At 35.5% G+C, this 20,000-nt stretch overlaps 1 protein-coding gene and 1 long non-coding RNA gene across 19 annotated transcripts in view; one reads left to right on the top strand and one right to left on the bottom strand.

The window, feature by feature from the left end:
- The window catches only part of dlg1 (MAGUK family member discs large 1), a 462,366-nt gene that overhangs the window by 132,545 nt on the left and 309,821 nt on the right, over positions 1–20,000 (bottom strand). For all 14 annotated transcript variants that reach the window (XR_014982862.1, XM_085660911.1, XM_035879539.2 and 11 more), the window contains one exon: positions 17,810–17,845. Coding sequence is in view for 13 of the 14 variants with exons in the window: in XM_085660911.1 (XP_085517037.1) it covers positions 17,810–17,845 (36 nt within the window). In the remaining variant the exon portion in view is untranslated. The remainder of the gene's footprint in view (positions 1–17,809; positions 17,846–20,000) is intronic.
- Positions 1–20,000, top strand: part of LOC118447529 (uncharacterized) — a 60,657-nt gene that overhangs the window by 30,930 nt on the left and 9,727 nt on the right. For 3 of the 5 annotated variants that reach the window (XR_014982882.1, XR_014982881.1, XR_014982879.1), the window contains exon 2: positions 18,471–18,700. This is a non-coding gene — a long non-coding RNA (uncharacterized LOC118447529). Of the gene's footprint in view, positions 1–4,925; positions 5,096–15,664; positions 16,215–18,470; positions 18,701–20,000 lie in introns of those variants that run through there. The other 2 variants (XR_014982878.1, XR_014982880.1) reach the window with 2 other exon arrangements.

Genomic DNA, 20,000 nt, shown 5'->3' with positions numbered 1-20,000 from the left:
TATATAAACGAAGAATATTTTTCTCTCGTACGAAGAATCGATCTCTATCGATCGAACGAAAAGAGGATCAATCAAAATATATATGTTACGATAATATCGTGATCACGATCGCGATCGAATATATTAGAAATATCCGTCAATCGTTGAATTCCGCGATACGGCGAAATATTATGATGACTCACCGTGTCGAGATTAAACAGACTCGAAACCTTCTTGAGGAATCCGTCTTGAGACTTCTTCTTTCTTCTGGTGGTCATCCTTTTGTTATCACTCTTGGCTTTAACTGCGCCAATCAGGATTCAAATTTAATCCACAAATAATCCGATCGTTCAAATCGAGCCGAGGCACATATTTATTTCACTTAATTCACACGAGCTCCGATTGAGTACGAAAGCACAATAGTTCAAACTAGAAAATTATAATTTTGTCGATACATATATATATATATATATATATATATATATATATATATATATATGCGCGCGCGTAAAACATACACACATACATACATACACATATAGATATATATATATATATCGATCAGATCGATTTTAAAATTCAGATCGAAGCCTCTTGTTGGTAGCTTGAACACATCGAGAATGCATCAACGAACGTTCCTTCCTTTTTAAACGTGTCACGATTATTAAAGAATTTTTTCGTAACATATTAAACGGATTAGAAATGAAATTGGATTAAATGAAAATGAGCAGAGATTCGATACGCCTCGAGACTCTTCTTAATATCATTTAGAAGAGAAGGGGAAACTAGAGAGAGAGAGAGAGAGAGAGAGACCGGGAGAGGAGTGTAAAACGGTTTCGAAATCGCCCACACGGTGAAACGGTACACGCGATACTATCTCTACTCGTGTTGCAGCCCTAAGTCCTGAACACGTCGCGAGTTGCAGGTGGGTGTTAGTCTCACGATACATACGTCCGTGAAAGTGGAACGAGGAGAGACGTACACGAAAGTCCGTAAGGACGAGCGCGAGTGAAAGAGAGAAGAAAAAGAGGAAACGAGTGAGAGTGAGTAAGAGAGAGAGAAAGAGAGAGAGAGAGAGAGAGAGAGAGAGAGAGAGAGAGAAAGGGAGAGAGAGTCAGGCAGCCGTGACCCCACGTGACTAGATCGTAATCCTTTTGTACACCCTACTTTTTTGTTCTTATATATATATATATATATATATATATATATACATATTTTTTTTTCTTTTCTTTTTCTTTTATTTATTTTTTTCTTTTCCTCTTTTTCTTTTTTTTTTTTTTTTTTTTTTTTTTTTTTTACGAGCAATTAAATATCAAACGACTCGAAGCCACCTTTCTTCATACGACCTTCGCACGAAGTTGCTAATATTTAATTATAAACAAAACAAAAAAAAAATAAAAAGAAATAGAAAAGATAACGATCGCTTAAGAAAAAATAATAAAATAATAAAAAACGTAAAATCGCGTTTTCTACTTGACCTTCTTAAAGGACGATTCTTTTTTCTTTTCCTTTTTTTATTTTTTTATTTTATTTATTTTATTTTATTTTATTTTTTTTTTTTTTTTTTTTATTAAGAACAGTGTACTAGCAAAGGTTAGTAGATGCCCCCAAAGAAGAGAAAATAGTATATAATCGAGTACGACCGGTAAATTGCACGCCCTGGCTGATCGATCAGTGAAAGTACGCCGTGTATATATATATATATATATGTATATATTTATATACATATATATATATATATATATACAACCAACAAGTAGTACAACGTGGTCTTCTTCGCAGGTAGCCGACTATTGCAAGACTTTCTTTGGATAAGGGTATCACGAAAGTTGCATTCTACAATCCTCTTAGAAAATCGAGACGCGTTATTCGTAGAAATCGAGACCTTTCTTTCGATCTTTATTCTAACATAAATATTCATAGTTCGCTCCTTTTTAAATGGATTTTAATAACATACCTATTGTATACGTATCTTACAATAACGTATGATTTATCAAAGTCGCATAAAGAAAAACAAAGGAAAAGAGAAAGAAAAATGAAGAGGGAATAAACAGAAAAAAACAAAACAGGGGAAAAAGGATAAATAAAAGAAATCAAGCTAAATAAAAACAAAAAACAAAAAAAACAAAAAAAACAAAAAAAAGAAAAAGAAAAAAGGTGATCAGGGAAGAATTTTCAACTCTTTTTTTTTCAGCAAAAAACTCTGTTTTCTTGATTGAAAAACTCACTCTCTCTCTCTCTCTCTCTCTCTCTCACTCTTTCTCTTTTCTGCTTTTCCCTCTTTTTCTTTTCTTTTTTTTTTTTCTCTAAACGAGAAAAAATTCGAAAGCTTTTACAGGTGACGCGACCTTTGCGATCGATCGATAGTAACGGAGGAATCGTTGTGGAGAGGTAGGGGAGGGGCCAAAACCTGATTCCTAGTTTCTTTTTCTCTTTTTCTTTATTTCTTTCTTTCTTTCTTACTTTTTCTTAATATTTTTTTTTTTTTCAAGAACACCGATGCTTTTGGATCGCGTGAAAGTTGTAGTGATAGTAGTAGTATTAGTAGTAGTAGTAGTAGTAGTAGTAGTAGTAGAAAACGATAAACGAAGCTACGGGTAGATAACTTCGTTGTAAGATATTGCTATCGGTCCTTTCTTCCCTTTCCCTCCCAACCCGTACCTTGAAACTTTCTGTACAAGTTTTACTACCCTTCGTGGATGGCAAACTTATCGCAAACTACGTAAAAGACTGTATTTAACGTGCGATATCGCTTGTCGTACAAATTGTTACAACGAAAATATTAAGAAAATATAATGTTATTGTTAAAATAAATCGATTGATCGATCGATTAATCAAACGATATAAAAAAAAAAAAAAAAGAAACGCGCTTTATTTAAACACGAGCACAGCTACTAGTTGAATCTAAACATTTATATATATATATATATATGTGTGTGTGTGTGTATATATATATATATATATATATATATATATATATATCGGTCACGTTAGTCACACACCGTGTATATTATGTTATACCATAATACGAACAAGAGAACCTATTAGAAGCGTTAGCGATGCACGTGAAACTTAGAACAATGCGATTTCTCGCAACGAATGAATAAACCGGTAAAGTGTAGTAACGCAATACTAATGCATACAAACGAGAATATGTATGCAGTACATATATATATATATATATATATATATATATATATATCTCTTTTGAATCGTTACGAATCGAAAATATTAACGAAGATAATCTAAACGTTTCTATTATTCCTACGTTTAACAATTTAATCCTTCTGTCAACTTTTATAAAAGAATTGTATATATATATATATATATATATATATATTATATGGAATACAAAATAATTGATTAAATATATATATACATATATATATAAATAGATCGTTTAAAAATTGAAAGACAAACTATTGAATGCTTTCAAATGGTATTACATTTATATTAATTATTACGAAATAAAAAAAAAAAAAGAAAAAGAAAAAAAGAAGAAGAAGAAAGAAGGGAAGAGGAATAACGTCGAATCATTCGCGAATGATTCGAGCGAATCATTTGAATTTCCCGCGCTTATGCGCGCTCAACGATTCCCCATTCGCGAAATATTTCTCTCGCAACGGTATCGTATCTTTTTCAATAATAAAAAAAAAAAAAGAAAAAAATAATAAAAAAGGAAAGAAAAAAAAGGAAAAAAAAATAACTTTTGCGTGTCTAAACGAGTTAAAGCGAAAAGAAAAAAGAAAAAAAGGGACATGATGGTACCTTTTCGATGTTGTGAAATGAACTAACAAGGAAGACAGATATGTACACTCGTGTACAGATATATACATATATGTATATATATATATATACATGTACTGTACACGGTTCTTCTCGCTGGCAAGAAAACGTGCTTTATCGGTGATCGTAAAACGAGCAACCTCGTTGGCAGGAAAGACGACGGATAACCGCAAGTTTGCGTTAGTCGCGAAGACGGACGACGATGAAAAAATACACGTTTACACGACGTAAATCTGACAGGAAGAAAGAAAGAAAGAAAGGAAAAAGAAATGTGAGGGAGATATAAATAATATGAATTAAAAAAAAGAAAGAAATAAATAAATAAATAAATAAATAAATAAGTAAATAAAACAAAAAAGAAACAAAACAAAAAAACACAATTTCCACGTCGATTATTGCATACTCGACGTTATTTCAAAGCCACCAACGATATCACCACTTCGAGGATTGAATCCATATTAAAAATTTCTTGTTCCTAATTCTCTGCTCTTTGGATACTTCCTCTTCTTCTTAGAAATAGAAAAAAAATTTATATATATAAAAAAGAAAAAAAAAGAAGAAAAACAAAAGGAAAAACAAAAAGAAGAGGAAAAAAGAAAAAAGAAGAAAAAAGAAATGATTGTAGTAAGAAAAATTGTTTCATCTTTTTCATAATTTCACCGAACTCACCTAAAAAAAGAAAAAAAAAAAAACACACTCTTGGAGAAATGATTTTCACATATGCACAGAGAGATATGCACTCCGTGATACCACCACCACACTATAAACACCAGTATAAATACGACCAATGACGTATCGAGATAATGCACTTTCAACGTTTCCGGCCTGGTGAAAATCACCGGGGCAACACACGCGAACGTTCCTGCATTCCAACGATGAATACACGTATTATAATGACGAACGTACTATATGTATCTCTATGTATGAATAGTAGGTAAGAAGAAAAGAGAGAAAAAGTAAGAGAGAGAGAGAGAGAGAGAGGAGAGAGAGGAGGAGCAAATAACGCTGCGCGCAGGGTCACGCACAAGCGTGCGCGCGCGCACGAGAGGTAGAGCTACAAAAAGAGAAAGAGAGAGATATATATAGAGAGAGAATATAGAGGGAAATATAAAACGAGAGAGAGAGAGAGAGAGAGAGAGAGAGGGAAAGAGAGAGAGAGAGAGAGAAAGAGAGAGAGAGAGAGAGAGAGAATGAGAGAGAGAGAGAAGAAACTGTAAACAGGTAGTTGTTGGTGGAATTCGTAAGATGCAGCAAGCAACACTTAGGACGCCATATACTTTACAACGTGTCACGTGACTCACCGTTCAAAAAGCCTCCAAAATTCTGCTTCGTACGTTTCAATCTTCCTCTCTATCTTTCTCTTTCTCTCAGCTTAATTTTATCTTTTTTCTTTTTTTGATTTTTTCGTTTTATCGATCGATTATTTCATAAATATTTTTCCTTCCTTCTCTTATTATTATTCCTCTTCTATATTTAAACACACGCACACACACATACACACACACACACGATTAGTTCGTTAAATTGTAAGAATCCGTAAGAATCGTTGATATTTTAATACGAAATGCCATCTTTCTCTCTCTCTCTCTCTCTGTGTGGGTCTGTATCCGTCCTGTCCGTTCTTCTCAACAGGTTGCACTCTACTCCTCGCCTCTAACAGCCGAACGAGCACGAACGAGAGAAAGCGAACGATAGAGAGAGAGAAAGAAAGAGAGAAAGAAAGAGAGAGAGAAAGAGAGAGAGAGAAGAGAGAGGAAAAAAAACGAATAACAGTAACGTATCCCGCGCGTTTCGAAGTTTAACCGAATAAGTAAGTACGTGAAATTCGGATCAAACAATTCTGGCTGTGTTTAATTGAAATGATATCTTTGGTGAACTTTGTTGAAATCCGGAATCGATTGAGAATGAGTTAACGGTATATCGTACGATATCGTGACGTATTGTTAGTCGGTTAGAATTCAATGAAATATATATGGAAAATATGTGTTGAGAAATTAAACGAGATGAGATAGAAGGATACTCGCGATGAAGACAACGACGACGAGGACGAGGATGATAAGGACGAAGATAAGGATGAGGACGACGAAGTTGTAAAAGAAACACGTAAAACACGGGACGCACCGGTTGCGCGCACACGCAGGTTAGGTTAGGTTGTCATGGACGCTCTTCTCTCTCCCCCCTCCATCTATCCGATCCAGTACCACTCCAGCGGCACTTTACTACTACTATACTACTATACTACTATTACTACTCCTCCTCCTCCTCCTCCTCCTTCTTCTTCTCCTTCTTCTTCTCCTCCTCCTCTTTTCTCCCACACTATCGCTACCTCTCCTACTCTCTCTATCTCTATCTCTTTCTTTCTCTCCCTCTCTTTCTCTCTCACTCTTTTCTCTTTACCTCTCCCTCTCTCTCTCTCTCTCTCTCTCTCGGCAAAGAACCGAATATCTCCGAAGTTGAACTCGCAGAGTACTTGTCGAACCTTCGACGAGAGAAATAATTTTCTGTTATTTTGCACTGAAATTTCTAACCTATGTATACATATATATACATATGTGTGTATATATATATACTACGATCACCCTTCAGAGATTTGAATTCGAACGATACGAAAAGAAGAAAATATTAGTTTTTACGTTTTTATCACACGATCACTCGCACAACAATAACGCGGCGACGACAACGACAACAACGACGACAACGGCAACAACGACAACGACAACGACAACGACAACGACAACGACAACGACGACAACGACAACGACAACGACGACGACGACGACGACGAAGGGGACCTCTCTTGCGCCGCTGTTGACGTCACCGTTCGGTGGCCGCCACCGGCATTCGCCGGAGGAATAGCCGAGACTCGGCGAAAACGCACGAACGAACACGATTCTCCCGCTCGGCCAATGACGAACCGTATCGAGGAGTCCCGAATGACTGTTAAAAGCACTTACTAACTGTTCGAATAACATTAGTCCTTATTCTAGAACATTAAGTCCCTTCCTTTAACTCCCCCACCACCCCATCGCCGTCGTAGTCGTCGTCTATTACTCTACCGCCAATTCAAAAATTTATATTATTTTTTCCTTTAAACGTCTCGTGAAAACATCATTTTTAAATTCTTTAAGGAACGAACAAGTGACACGCGATAGATCACGCTAATCCACGATCATATTATTATCTATGATCAAACGATATCAATTGTATTCGATACTTGTGATTTAATTCATTGAAAATGAAATCTTTATTATGATACCCGGTATCTGTAACGTCACTGAAGGAAATGTTTCTTCTTCTTTCTTTTCTTTTTATTTTTCTTTTCTTCTTTTTTTTTTCTTTCTTTTTCTTTCTTTTTTCTCTCCTTTTTTTTTTTTTTATATATTTTTTGGTAATTATTATTCCTTCGTCAAAGGCAGCAAATCGATAGGGCCACACATCGTGCATTATTATTTTATGCGTTGGCGATATCGATCGTACTATTATTTTCCCATCGCAGGCATCGCGACTTTCTTGCTCTTTTTTCTTTCTTTTTTTTTTTTTGTTTTTTGTTTTTGTCTTTCCTTTTCTTTCCTCTCGGCTCCCTTTATTTTCTCTTTTCTTTGTTCTTTTTTGTTTTTGTTTTTTTAATTCGCGATAACATTTCGAGATCCAACGTCGCCTTTTCTTTTATAATTGTTTATCTCGTATCTTTAACAAGCCAACGTGTTAGTGTTTGTCGTAACAACGACATCGTTATTTTACTATAATGCATCAATTACGTCGACGTACGTTAGCTTGTCCAAAGAGAAAATTCGCGAAGAAGAAAATAACCCGAGGGCGTTTATCGTAGATAGAAACTTGCAACTCTTCGATCAGATCGTCATCCTTTCGAAAGTTTCGTTAAGTATGAGGGAAAAGAAAGATAAAAAAAAAAAAGAAAAAAAAAGAGAAAAGAGACGGACTGGTAAGGATATTTGAAATTCAACCGTGGTGAAGTTCGTGAAGCGAGCGGTCGAATGATTGCAGAGGAACGTCGGGAACCAGTTTTGACCAGGGTCACGGGGTGCTCAAATTTAGTCAACCAAAGCCGGAATGGAATTCATTACGAGGCGAGCGTGAAAAATGCTCGTAAATTTTTGTACTCGATAAAACGCCTAGGAAAATAAATTTCACGGATTTATCATATGAAAAAGAATATATATATATATATTTGTATTTAAAAAAAAATTATATATACACTTACGTAAAAAATACTTATTTGTATTAAAAAAAAAAATATATATATATATATATGTAATTATAAATTTTTTGTTGAAAAAATCTATGAGACAAAGTCGAAGGAAAGATCTCTTTTGGATCTTTTTTTTTTCTTTTTTCTACGTTATTTTACATCGAGAATATAGCTTACCTGCTTCTACGCTTTCATACCGTCAAGTAAAATAAATATTTACCCACGATCCGATCTTACCAAATATGTTTTCTACCCGCGAGCGGGAAAAAGTAAATAAGTAGTACTTCCATATTTCTTACGACTTATAGTATTCGTACGAAAGAAAGAAGCCCCAAAGAAAAATGAAAGGAAATATATATATATATATATATATATATATATATATATATATATATATATATATTGATCCTCTTCTTTCTTTTCCTTCTTTCCCTTTTTTTTCTTTTTCATTTTTCCTTGTGTTTGTGCAGTCCCCCTTTGATGATACCTAGCAAATTTTTGATCGTCCTCCTGAAAAACAAACACCGCGAGCAAAAGAGTAGACCCGGAACCGTTTCTTTATTTTTTCCAAAAAACGATGGACGCGAGCCGTGAGCCTGTTCTATCCATTGCCATCTTCTTTTACCCTCAGGAGGTGGGGGGAGGACGGTGTCACAAAGCTGTGACCTGGAAAACTTAAACGAACCCCTTTTTAAAAGTACGACGAACGAGCCAATTTCCAGGGGACAAAATGTCCTGCTTTTACTCTTTCCCTTTCCCTTTCTCTTTCTTTTCCTTTTTTTTATTTTTCTTTTTCTTTTCTCTCTCTCTCTCTCTCTCTCTCTCTCTCTCTCTCTCTCTACCTCTTTCTTTTTTTCTCTCTATCACCAGTAATACCAGAGAGAAATTGCACAGATGAACGAGAGGTAGTTACCTTTACTCTTTTTCTGACGGTCTTAAATGTAGAAAACTTTGCATTTTCCTAAAATGACTGTCCCACAAATCTCACTTTTATCGAACATACGACACACGACCGAGAAAATTTCTTCATAGCTCGAAGCTACGCTTATACAAATTCATTATTCTCGTGGATTTGTCGTTGGATACGTTAGATGTCATAAAAATGTCCGATACGTTTTACATGATTTTTTACTTGTTACGAAATATTTTTTTTTAATAAAAAAAAAAAAAAAAAAAAAAAAAAAGAAAAAGTAAAGAAAAAAAAGCAGATACCCTGACGTATGGATTTATATGCAAAAAAAAAGAAGAAAGAAACCTCGTTATCGAATTAAAAAATAATCACACTTAAAGGGCACATTGATTTATAGAAAAAAGAAAAGAAAGAAAATGAAAAAGAAAACAAAAAAATCTCGTTATCGTATTAAAAAAAAATTATGGTTGGAGGGCACATCGAGCGACACCTATTACGTGGGAAGTGCACTTTAACGACGGTCGATAAAGCAGTCACTATTGCACCGGATGCAACGTGCATGCACTCGTTAACACGCGAGTCTCTCTCTTTCTCTCTCTCTCTCTCTCTCTCTCTCTCTCTCTCTCTGTATGCATATATGTGTTTGTGTATGTGTATATATATATATATAAAATGTATGTGTACGTGCACACATTGTATTTGTTATCGCATCTGATCTTCGACAAAGTGCGAGACGAAACGCTAGAAGCGCGTTATTTAAATGCGGCCCAATAAATCCGCGGGAAAATTTAAAGCACGATACTGGTAAAAGTCGTGCAAGGTTCGTTCGTACGTGTATGTATCAGTATCACCGTTTGCCAGCGATTGCTGGCTTAATACGTACGGCCGATTAATTATCACGCAGCTCACGCAATTACGCGCGATAAATCGCGCTGGTGGGGCGCGCACGTGATTTAAATTGCACTGGATTAATTTCGCTTATCCGGCAAAACGTTATTTACGCCATACTATGCCGTATTTGTTGTTTTGCCAATGAATACTCGAAGACGTTATTCGTTTACGTCAATGTGAATGCGTGTATGGTCCGTCAAATGCAAACGCGAGTACTCGTTCGCATTTTTGTACGTTTTCATAAAGAAATGGCGATGGAGGTGGTGGAGGAGGGAGAGGGAGAATAAAAAAAAAAAAGAAAGAAAGAAAAAGTACAAGGAAATACGAGAACGAGCGAAGCCTGTAAAATAAAATGACAGGACGAAAGAGAGATAAAATAAAATAAAATAATATGAAATGAAATGAAATGAAAAACAAATAAGAAAAAAAAAAAAAGAAAAAAAAAACAAATGAATGAAAAACGAAACGACCATTTTTTTTCAGTTTATTTCGTGTAACACAAATTATGGGTGGTTGCTAATAGGAAACAAGGCGAAGGAATGTAATTAGTGGTGTCATATATATATATATATATATATATATATATATATATACATATATAATGTATATATATGTATGTGCGTGTACGTATTCTCAGTTCCGGCGTTGTGCATGCCCTTCTTTCTTTCTTCCTTTCGCAATTTCATCGTCCTCTTTCTCCTTCTTTTTCTCCTTCTCCTTCTCCTTTTCCTCCTCTCCAGTGGACCAGTAGCCCTGGTATTCCACGACGACGGCCTAGTAATGAGAGAAGAGAAAACACACAAAAAAAAAAATACACGGAACGAAAACAGGAACTTAGCTAGCGAACACCCTAGGCTAATCTCTCGTGCCTGAAGTGGCTCATTTGCGGCGAAGGACGAGAGAATTTCTCTCTCTTTGCGTGTACAACAAGAGAGAAGAAGAATGTAGAGAAAGCGAGAGCGAGAAAGAGAGAGAGAGAGAGAGAGAGAGAGCTAGAAAAAGAAAAAGCGAGAAAAGGAAAACGCGAACGAAGCTTGAGATTGTGGTAGATTTAATTAATTGGCAGTAATTGGCACCATCGCGGCACCATTTTTTTTTCTTTATTTTTTTTTTCTCTTTTTTTTCCTCTTTTTCTCGTGCTCAAGCCCTTTTACACGCGTTAGTCCCATTTAACAAAGCTTTTAGGATTTCCCCAAGGAAAAGTATGTATATGTCTATTTGTGTGTGTGTGTGTGTGTATATATATCTAATTGTAAGTCACGTAAACCATTTGACGGTATTTTATTTCTTGATATAGATATCAAGATACGTAAGTATGTAAGTAGGTCAGTTGGAAAAGTAATCGAATATTTACAAACGAAGAGTTTCATCGACAGATGGACTTATAGAACGTTTGATTAGATCTAAGGATTTAAGAAATTTTATCAAAACGAGCAATAACTCTATCCTTGTTTGAAGGGTCAATGATTTTTTTTCAACGAAAGATTCGAATCGAACGTATTACTTTGTTAGTTAAGAAATCATGTTCGGTTCGATCGATTGGAAATACTTCGATAAAATTAAATTCCTTTCTTTTTTCTTTTTTTTTAACTCACCCTTCTTGCTTCGAGGCAAAGAGAGAGAGAGAGAGAGAGAGAGAGAGAGAGAGAGAGAGAGAGGGACATTCTTGTTCGGATACTTTATAAAATTACGACTTTGATGAACGTTTCGCGACAAGTAGATACAAGGGGTAAATCAAGTAATAGAAGGATGGAAGGGAGATAGGTTAGTTGAAAATTCTTCTGAGGACGAAAATACATATTTAAAAAAAGGGAACCAGGTTATTCTATCCTAAATAGTAGTCATCGATCCAAAGCGACGACGTTGAAATCGAATTAAAATCGTGAAAGGAAGGAGGCCTCGTCGTGAACAAACATTTTGCGAGTCTCGTTTAAAAAATTTAAATGGTTAATTCGATAAGCAACGTTCCCATTTGCCATCGGAACGATCACGTCAATGTGAATACTTTTTAAAAGTTTCGACTTGATGCACATACTATCGTACATCCTCCTGTGTCTCGTGAATATTTTTCGTTGGAAAATATTCAGAGGAATAAGAGATTAAGAACGAACGTAGAAAAGTGAATAAGGAAGGTTAGAAGGGTATTGAGAAATAGGACGACGGATGGAATTAAGTTAAGCAGGAAATCATGAATATCACTTTTTCTTTCTTCCTCGTTCGATATAGATCCAGAATTTTCGATCCTAGATCAACGAAGGAAAATTCGCGTTGAAGAACGATCGACGATGTAAGATGAAGAATGAGATATCATCGAAGGAAGAAGGAAAAAAGAAAAGTGTATGAAACAATTACGAGATAAAAGAAGGAAAGAAAAAAGAAAACGAATTAATAAAGCCTTAACGTAGATATCATTTTAAATTATCACTCGTGTGATTAGTACACCTTTCTACGAAGTTTTCATGTTGAATATATCTATCGGATCTCTCGCGAAAGTAATTCTCAAGGACGCGAAAGGAATTCTTTTCAAACTTAAACTTTTTCGATAAGAACCTTTTATTTTGAAAGAAGAAATCGTTGATAGTCGATCTCTCGTTACGGAACACTTCGAATATCGGGTATCGAGTTTCGAATTATACGATGACACGATAAAAATAACATAAATAAACGAGAGTGAGTGAATGAGTGTGAATGAGTGAGAGAGAAGGAGAGAAAGAAAGAGAGAAAGTGGTTGCTTATTGGAAAAACTCGAGGAAACCATCGTCATCTCATCTTTTTTCTCTCTTTCTCTCTCTCTCTCGCTTTGTATCGAATTTTTCACCAGCTTGCGATCGTTTTATCTGCCTTTTTAGAAAGCTCTTCAGAAAACTTTTGCGGGAAATCTCTAATAATCCTTCTGTCCGATAAAAAAAAGAAAAAGGAAAAAGTATAGCATAACACAAAAATGTAGAATGAAGAGTGACAACGTAAAAAGCGCAAGCAAGACGACGAAGGACTTTTCTCCTGGCACAACCAAGAGGAAAATACGAGAAAGTGCCAAACGAAATTTCGCCGCGATTTGTACCCACCCTTCTCCCCGTCTATTTTCCCTTTAACCCCACCGAGAGTAAAAACGGAAGTTCGAACGTTCGGACATTCGACCGGGCTTTGTCAAATCCCTATTGAGAAACTTTTATGGAAATCCGTTTGGCGATTCGTTGTCATGGATGCATTGCCGAATACTATTTTTCGAATAATATGTCGAAAAAAGTTCGATAAAAATGTTCGAAATATCATCTGCCTCCTCCTTTTTTTTTTCGTTTCCCTTCGAACGAGAATGAGGAAAAGAAAAAAAATAAAAAATAAATAAATAAAATGAAATAAAACAAATTTAATTTTATTCCGTCCATTTGTTATCTTTCAATTTTAAGACGATCATGGATTTGATCGTATCGATCATTAACTCTTTATCAGAGATTGATTGACCTTGAAGGAGATTAAATAATCGATGGGATAAAATAGAAGAAGATTTAATAGACAAATAGACTGAGAGCAAGTAGAGCAGTTTAAGTAAGAAAGAAAGAAAGAAAATAAACGTATGTATCTATATGATCAATAACGCATTTATCTAAAATATCTAATTTTAGGATTTTAATTGATTTCATTCGTTACAGCTTTTTTTTCTTTTTTTTTTCATTGATTACAGTTTATCGTAAAAAAGAAAAAAGAAAAACAAAAAAGAATCTCCAAAAATTTGCTTTTAAACGGCTGGAGGAGCGGGGTGGGAAAATGTTATCGGTTTAATGTACAATGAGAGAGAGAGAGAGAGAGAGAGAGAGAGAGAGAGAAAAAGAAAAAAGATAATTCGAACGAACGTCAAAGGAAAATGAGAAAAGCGACAAGTTCGAGAGAAATGAAGGAAAGAAGAGTAAGGGGAAGGGTAAGAGAGGAAGAAAGAAAGAGAGAGAGAGAGAGAGAGAGAGAGAGAGAGAGAGAGATTTAGTGAAAACGTCGGTATTGTGTGCATTTTTTTTCCTTCTTTTTTTTCATTCTTCTTGTCTTTTTTTTTTTCTTTTTTGTTTTTTTCTTCTTTACAGAGCTTTTCACCGATGCGCCGCCAGTATTGTGGGTATTCGATGCAAGATTCCGATGCGCAGCAGGTACTTTGTGAAAGGATCGAAAGAGCCATCGAAGACAATGGCACGGGGCCATGGTGCTCGAACCAAGAACTCATTGACCGGAAATCGATCCAATCCTTTCTTTCTCCTCCTCCTCCTTTCTCCTCCGCTCCCTTCACTCTCTCTCTCTCTCTCTCTCTCTCTCTCTCTCTCTCTCTCTCTTCATCAAGTGACATCGACACCCCTCCTCTCCCCGCCCCCACTGTGTATTGAGTTTCAATGGTGCAATGAGAATCGTCGATAACTTCGAATAAACGTAGATCAAGATAACGTTTTTTGTTTCGCAATTTAAGTGAGCGTTTTAATCCTGACTTTTCTCATTTCGATCTCATTCGAATAAGGATTTTATTAATCGTAATGATATTTTTTTGTTTTTTAATTAGTTATCGGTCTCTGCACTTTGGAAATTCAATGAAAGAAAGAAAAAAAGAAAGAAAGAAAAAAGAAGAAAGAAAAGAAGAGAGACAGAGGGAACAACGTTGATATAAATTTTTCAAAAACCGTAGATTAATGTAAGTTCGACGTTAAAACACTTTAAAAGACGATAAAGCACGAAAGAGAAGAGAAGCTTTTATTTAATCACCCTTGGACGAAGCTCGAACTCCGTTCACCTTTTAATAGGTAGAACGTAGAGTCTAGGTGGAGTTGTCTATGTTGTATGCCCTTACTTCAACGTTATAGGGGAGTTTTAACGAATCTTTTAAATTCACGTCTCTCACGTTCACCAGCTGTTTAAACTCGCTAAAATTACATGCCTCTCCTTTTCTCTCCTCTCTCTCTCTCTCTCTCTCTCTCTCTCTCTCTCTCTCTCTCTCTCTCTCTCTTACTCTTTCGTTATCTTTCTTTGCCATAATAATTTGAGTTTCTATTGTAACTTACGGTTAAACGAAAGTCTCCTATAAACGATTACCTTTTGTATCATTGACCGTGTAATTATCATTGGATTTGCATAAAATTGATAAAAAGAAGAAGAAAAAAAAAATGGCGAACGAGTTATCAAACGCATTAACTAAATTCATAAGCCTAAATCGATCGCTTCAATTTGTCCATCGATTATTTCAACGAAGATCAGATTGGATTTTTTCACTCCTGTATAAAAAAGCAACGTAAGCAAGTACTTACATGGGTTACGTTCGTTCGAGGCTTTTTCTTCTTTTTCATTTTTCTTTTTTTTTTTTTTTTTTTTTTTTTTCATTTTTCTCTTTTCTCTTTCTTTTTTTGTCCCGATCAATTCGGTCGAAGAAAGATATCCCGAAGGAGGAGGAAGAGAAAACAAAGCTTAAAGGAAGGAAAAAAGCTGTCGAGAGTTGATAACGTCGTCGTCGTCCTCGTCGTTGTCGTCGTCCTCGTCGTCGTCGTTGTCGTCGTTGTCGTCGAAGGGAACCGTTTTAAAATTCATCGCTCGTTTCTCAGACGTTTAAGCTCCGTCTCCCTTAACCAGCAAAAGCAGCAATAGCCCTTTCTCCCTCTACAAATCTCTCCCTCTCTCTCTTTCTCTCTCTCTCTCTCTCTATCATTCTCTCACACTCACTCGAAAGACGATATTCTTGGTTTGTATCGGCGTATCAGTGCGAGACAGAGCCCCAAGGCGAAGGTAAACCCGATTAGACGGTACACTAAATCTCATTCAAGCCAACGCCGCCATTGTTAAACTGCTTCTCCCTTTTCCTCCTTCCATTCCTTCTCTCTCTCTCTCTCTCTTTTTCTCTCTATCTTTCTTGCTCCTTCCTTAAACTCCTTTAAGAAAGCGAGTTTCTAACCACGTTGGATTATCAAACGGTCGTCCTACGGGAATTTCTCTCTCTCTCTCTCTCTCTCTCTCTCTCTCTCTCTGGATAGTTTGGCACATCGTACGTGTAAGATTGGCCCTTCTTTTATATATCTAGGTTACTTTACGAACGGGAAGTCGATGTAGCCCACGATGAGCGGAACAGAGATAGAATGAGAGAGGGAGGATCGAAACGATAAGGTAAGATGGATCGCTCGGCCCGTTCGCTGGTGCCAACTCGCAATGTGCACTTCCTTAGGCGTGAGTACGTTACCGATAAATCCGTCGTTTGCATAATCGAGGAAATCGCGGTTTGCCTTTTCCTCTTCCTTCCATCCTCATCCCTTTACCTCATCGCATGTCCATCCCTCCTCTCCTTACCATCTGCCAACATCTCTCGAGCTGTCAGAAGAGTGCCCTGATATCGAAGGAAATGGATTATCTGCCGATACCCGACTACGGTGATGCTACAATATCGATGATGTCGAACGATTATCAAAAGAGGAAATTTCAAATGTACTTATAAATGTGTGTGTATGTGTGTGTGTGTGTGTGTGCGTGGGTGTAGGTGGATGTATTCCGCTTATCTCGAAAAATTTGTTATATCTTGGGGGGAAGGACTGAAGGACGGGGAAGGACTGAAGGACTGCAAAAAAAATTTTTTTTACAGATTTGTCTGATATGATGGATGACACTATCATATGACGTCAATACTTTCTTTTCTTTTTTTTTTTTTTTTTTGATCGTAACTCAAACGGTGGGAATAAATTTCTAAGTCAAATTCATTCTCTCTCTTTTTTTTCTTTTTTTTTTTTTTTTTTTATGGAATCGTACATTTTTCTTTTCATAGTTCTATCGCATTCGTTTAGACAAATTCAACGACGTCCTATACGTGATCATTTAAGTGTATATATATATATATATTAATTGGATTTGTAAAATGATTTAAATAAATTCGTCCTCTTAGAGTTCGTAGCGATGTAGTGAGAGAGAAAGCGAAAGGAGAAGAAAAGAAAATTGAATAATAATAAAACTAAAGAATGATCCAGGAAAGTTAATTTACCCGAGTTAGAAGATGCAAGGAGAAGTGAATGGTAAGATCGATTAATCTAATCTAGAAACGCGTCATCATGTCATGCGAGTTTCCCAGTTCCGGTAAATATTTTCCCAACCGACGAACGATGTTCCCGTCGACTAATCGCGAAAGCTTTAACAGAGAACCGGAGCGTCCCGACGCGTACACCCCAGACGTTTTCGCTCTAGAACACTTGCCAACCATAACGTCATTAAACCGCAACACCGGTAATAAGGACGAGACTGAGTCGGTCTCAGAGCTCGTACAAAGCACTGCAGATGGCAATGAAAAGACGAAGAAAGAGAGATAGACAGAGAGATAGAGTAAGATAGAGAGATAGAGAAAGAGAAAGAGAGAGAGAGAGAGAGAGAGAGAGAGAGAGAGAGAGAATATTCTCCGAGACTCTCGATTGTACTACTAGTTACTGCTACGAGTCTCGTAATTTCTACGAAATTTTCGCTAACTGCTCTGTGCTTTTAAGAACACCGGACGTTCTTCTTGTTCGTCTCCTTCTTCTTCTTCTTCTTCTTCTTCTTCTTCATCAATTAAACATAGTTCCTTCATTTTCTCTAAATCTATGTAATTCGTGTAATTTTAATATAAATTAATGTTCGAGCATAATATAACAACTGACGCACGTCCATTATAGATAAAATATCATTAAAAAGGCATGCAGTTAAAACGCAAATATATACATACAAATAGTGATAAAAATACGAACATACGAACGCACACACGTCGTTAATTAATTTCCCAACGACGAAAATAACTCATCCCCGTCCATTAAAGCTCTCGTTTAATGAATAAAGTTTATACCATGCCAAGTTATACATGCAAAGGCAAAGCTTCGTTCGAAAAAAAAGAAAAGAAAAAAAAAAAAGAAAGAAAGGAAGAAAGAAGAATTAAGGAATTCTCGAAAAAGCTATAAAGCTTGGGTTTAATTGTCGAAGGGGGGAAAAAAATAATAAAAAAAAAAAAAAGAAAAAAAAACAGAAAAAACCAATTTCCTTTTCGAAATTTTAAAAGTATCACTCACCTGATCGCCGTCGTGTCCCTGCCAACTGTCGTGGCTCTGTAACAAAAAGAAAAAAAAAAAAAAGGACGTTCTATATAATTTCTTGAACCAGTCATCTCTTCGTGTAAATTATTCACACAAAATGTTGGAAGTATCAAACCGACGTAGAAAAGCCGTCGTTTTAAATATTTGATAAGATGGGAAACCAAGCTCGTTTAAGTTACAAAAGTCTAAACTGCTAATTATTTGCACCTTCGTTAATAACGTTCTACGTTAATTATTAATAAATAGATTTCTAACAAAGTGTATAAACGACGATCTAAACTCAGTCGTACATTATGAAGTACATTATCAAGTAAATGTTAAATATACATGCATATATATATATATATATATATATATATATGTATGTATGTATGTATGTATGTATGTAATGTATTCGTCGACTTTCGAATTGGTGTTACCGATAAAATACATTTATATATCTTCGCGATCGTTTTCAAACATGGTTTTCAAAAAGACGAAAAAAAGAAAAAAAAGAAAGAAAGAAAAAAAGAAAAACTAAAAAAAAAAAAAAGAAAATAAAAAAGAAAAGAAAAATCATGCCCGATAGTGATAGAAGTGAATTAAAGGATGATAACAGTTATATTTGATCTTTTTTTTTTCTCTCTTTCTCTCTCAGGTAATAGCAAAAGGGACGAGAGTTAACAGGAATCCCAGAGTTTCCTGTCATCCTCTTCGTCTGACTTGCTGGCCAGCTTGCTCGAAAGACAATAGTCCTTGGTACAATGGTGGCACGTCGAACACGTGCCATTGAAGGGTCGAAATAGGAGAGGCTGCCAAGGAGGAAAACGACAGCCTCCAATATGTACCAGATCTACACTTACACGTACCATCTATCTACCTAGATATGTAAGTACTCGTATAGCTATACATACATACATATATACATACATACATACACACACACATATATATATATATATATATTTATATATATATATATATATTCGCAGAATGATCACTCGCGTATTGACGACTATTATTCGAAAAAGTTATAGTTTTCGTGTTAACAAAAGCTTGGGCAGTTCGTAGACATTACGAACATTTAATGTTCTTAACGATTAATAGAATTAGAAAATGATAAACGAAAGCTCAGTATTTCCTTATCAAAGATATATAACAAATTTTCATCTTTCATTCTCATTTAAGAATTTATTTTAAATTTTGTTCACGCACGTTCTTCCCTTTTTCTTTCCTTCTTACGTTCTTCTACGTTTTCTTTCGTACAACATCTTATTTCGACTTTTGGAAACTTGAAAAGGGAAAAAGAAAAAAAAAAGAGAGAGAAAAAAGAAAAAGAAGAAAAGCAATCAGACAATAATTTTCAAATGTGGCGTTCATCATTGACCCACAGAGAAAGAAATTTGTACGAATTTTATGCGAATCGATTTTACGCCTATACGCACGACATGAACCAAGCATAAAATGAACGCGTTCCGACGTGGTTATGAGCGCTCATATTGCTATCATAAATCTAACAAGGCGAGTCACATTAATCCTACGAACACCTATACTTCCAACTTCGAACGACACCCGATGTTCCGATAAAACACTTCTTCTTCGTGCTTTCTAGATTATTTGGCACTAACCTCCGTATGATTTAATTGACCAACGACGTAATGATTTTAATATACGATCGTTTCGTATTTCTTAATAGAAACGTTCTTTTTTATCTGAAAAAAAAAAAAGAAGAAAGAAAAAGAAGAAGAAGAAGAAGAAGCAGATAATGATGAATGTTATATTCGTATACTTTGTGAAATATCGATGAAGATCGGAAATGGATCAAGAGAACTTGACTTTCATTAAATTTTAATCAACGAATACTTTCAAAGTTGACGGATTTTAAAGAACCATCGGTTGGTGTATCCGACGTGAAAATTATCTCTTCGAGAATTCCTCTATTCATCGAACTTAGATATCTCTAGCTGTATAGTATCAAAATCCCATTACAAGACGTGGATGTCGATTCTCGGTGGATTCCTAAAGATATATATATATATATTCCTAGATACATATATCTTTATATATATATATATATATATATATATATATATATATATATGAAAGAGAGAAAGACAATAATATCGATATCAATTTCACGTTGTCGAGACGTTGATGAGAAAAGAAACATATAGTACACCATATACGT

Source organism: Vespa mandarinia, chromosome 1 (genome assembly GCF_050613455.1).
Source record: "Vespa mandarinia isolate Hongniang chromosome 1, ASM5061345v1, whole genome shotgun sequence".
Taxonomy (NCBI): Eukaryota; Metazoa; Arthropoda; class Insecta; order Hymenoptera; family Vespidae; genus Vespa; species Vespa mandarinia.
The sequence above is the reverse complement of the archived record's forward strand: the minus strand, read 5'-3'. Positions and strand labels throughout refer to the sequence as shown.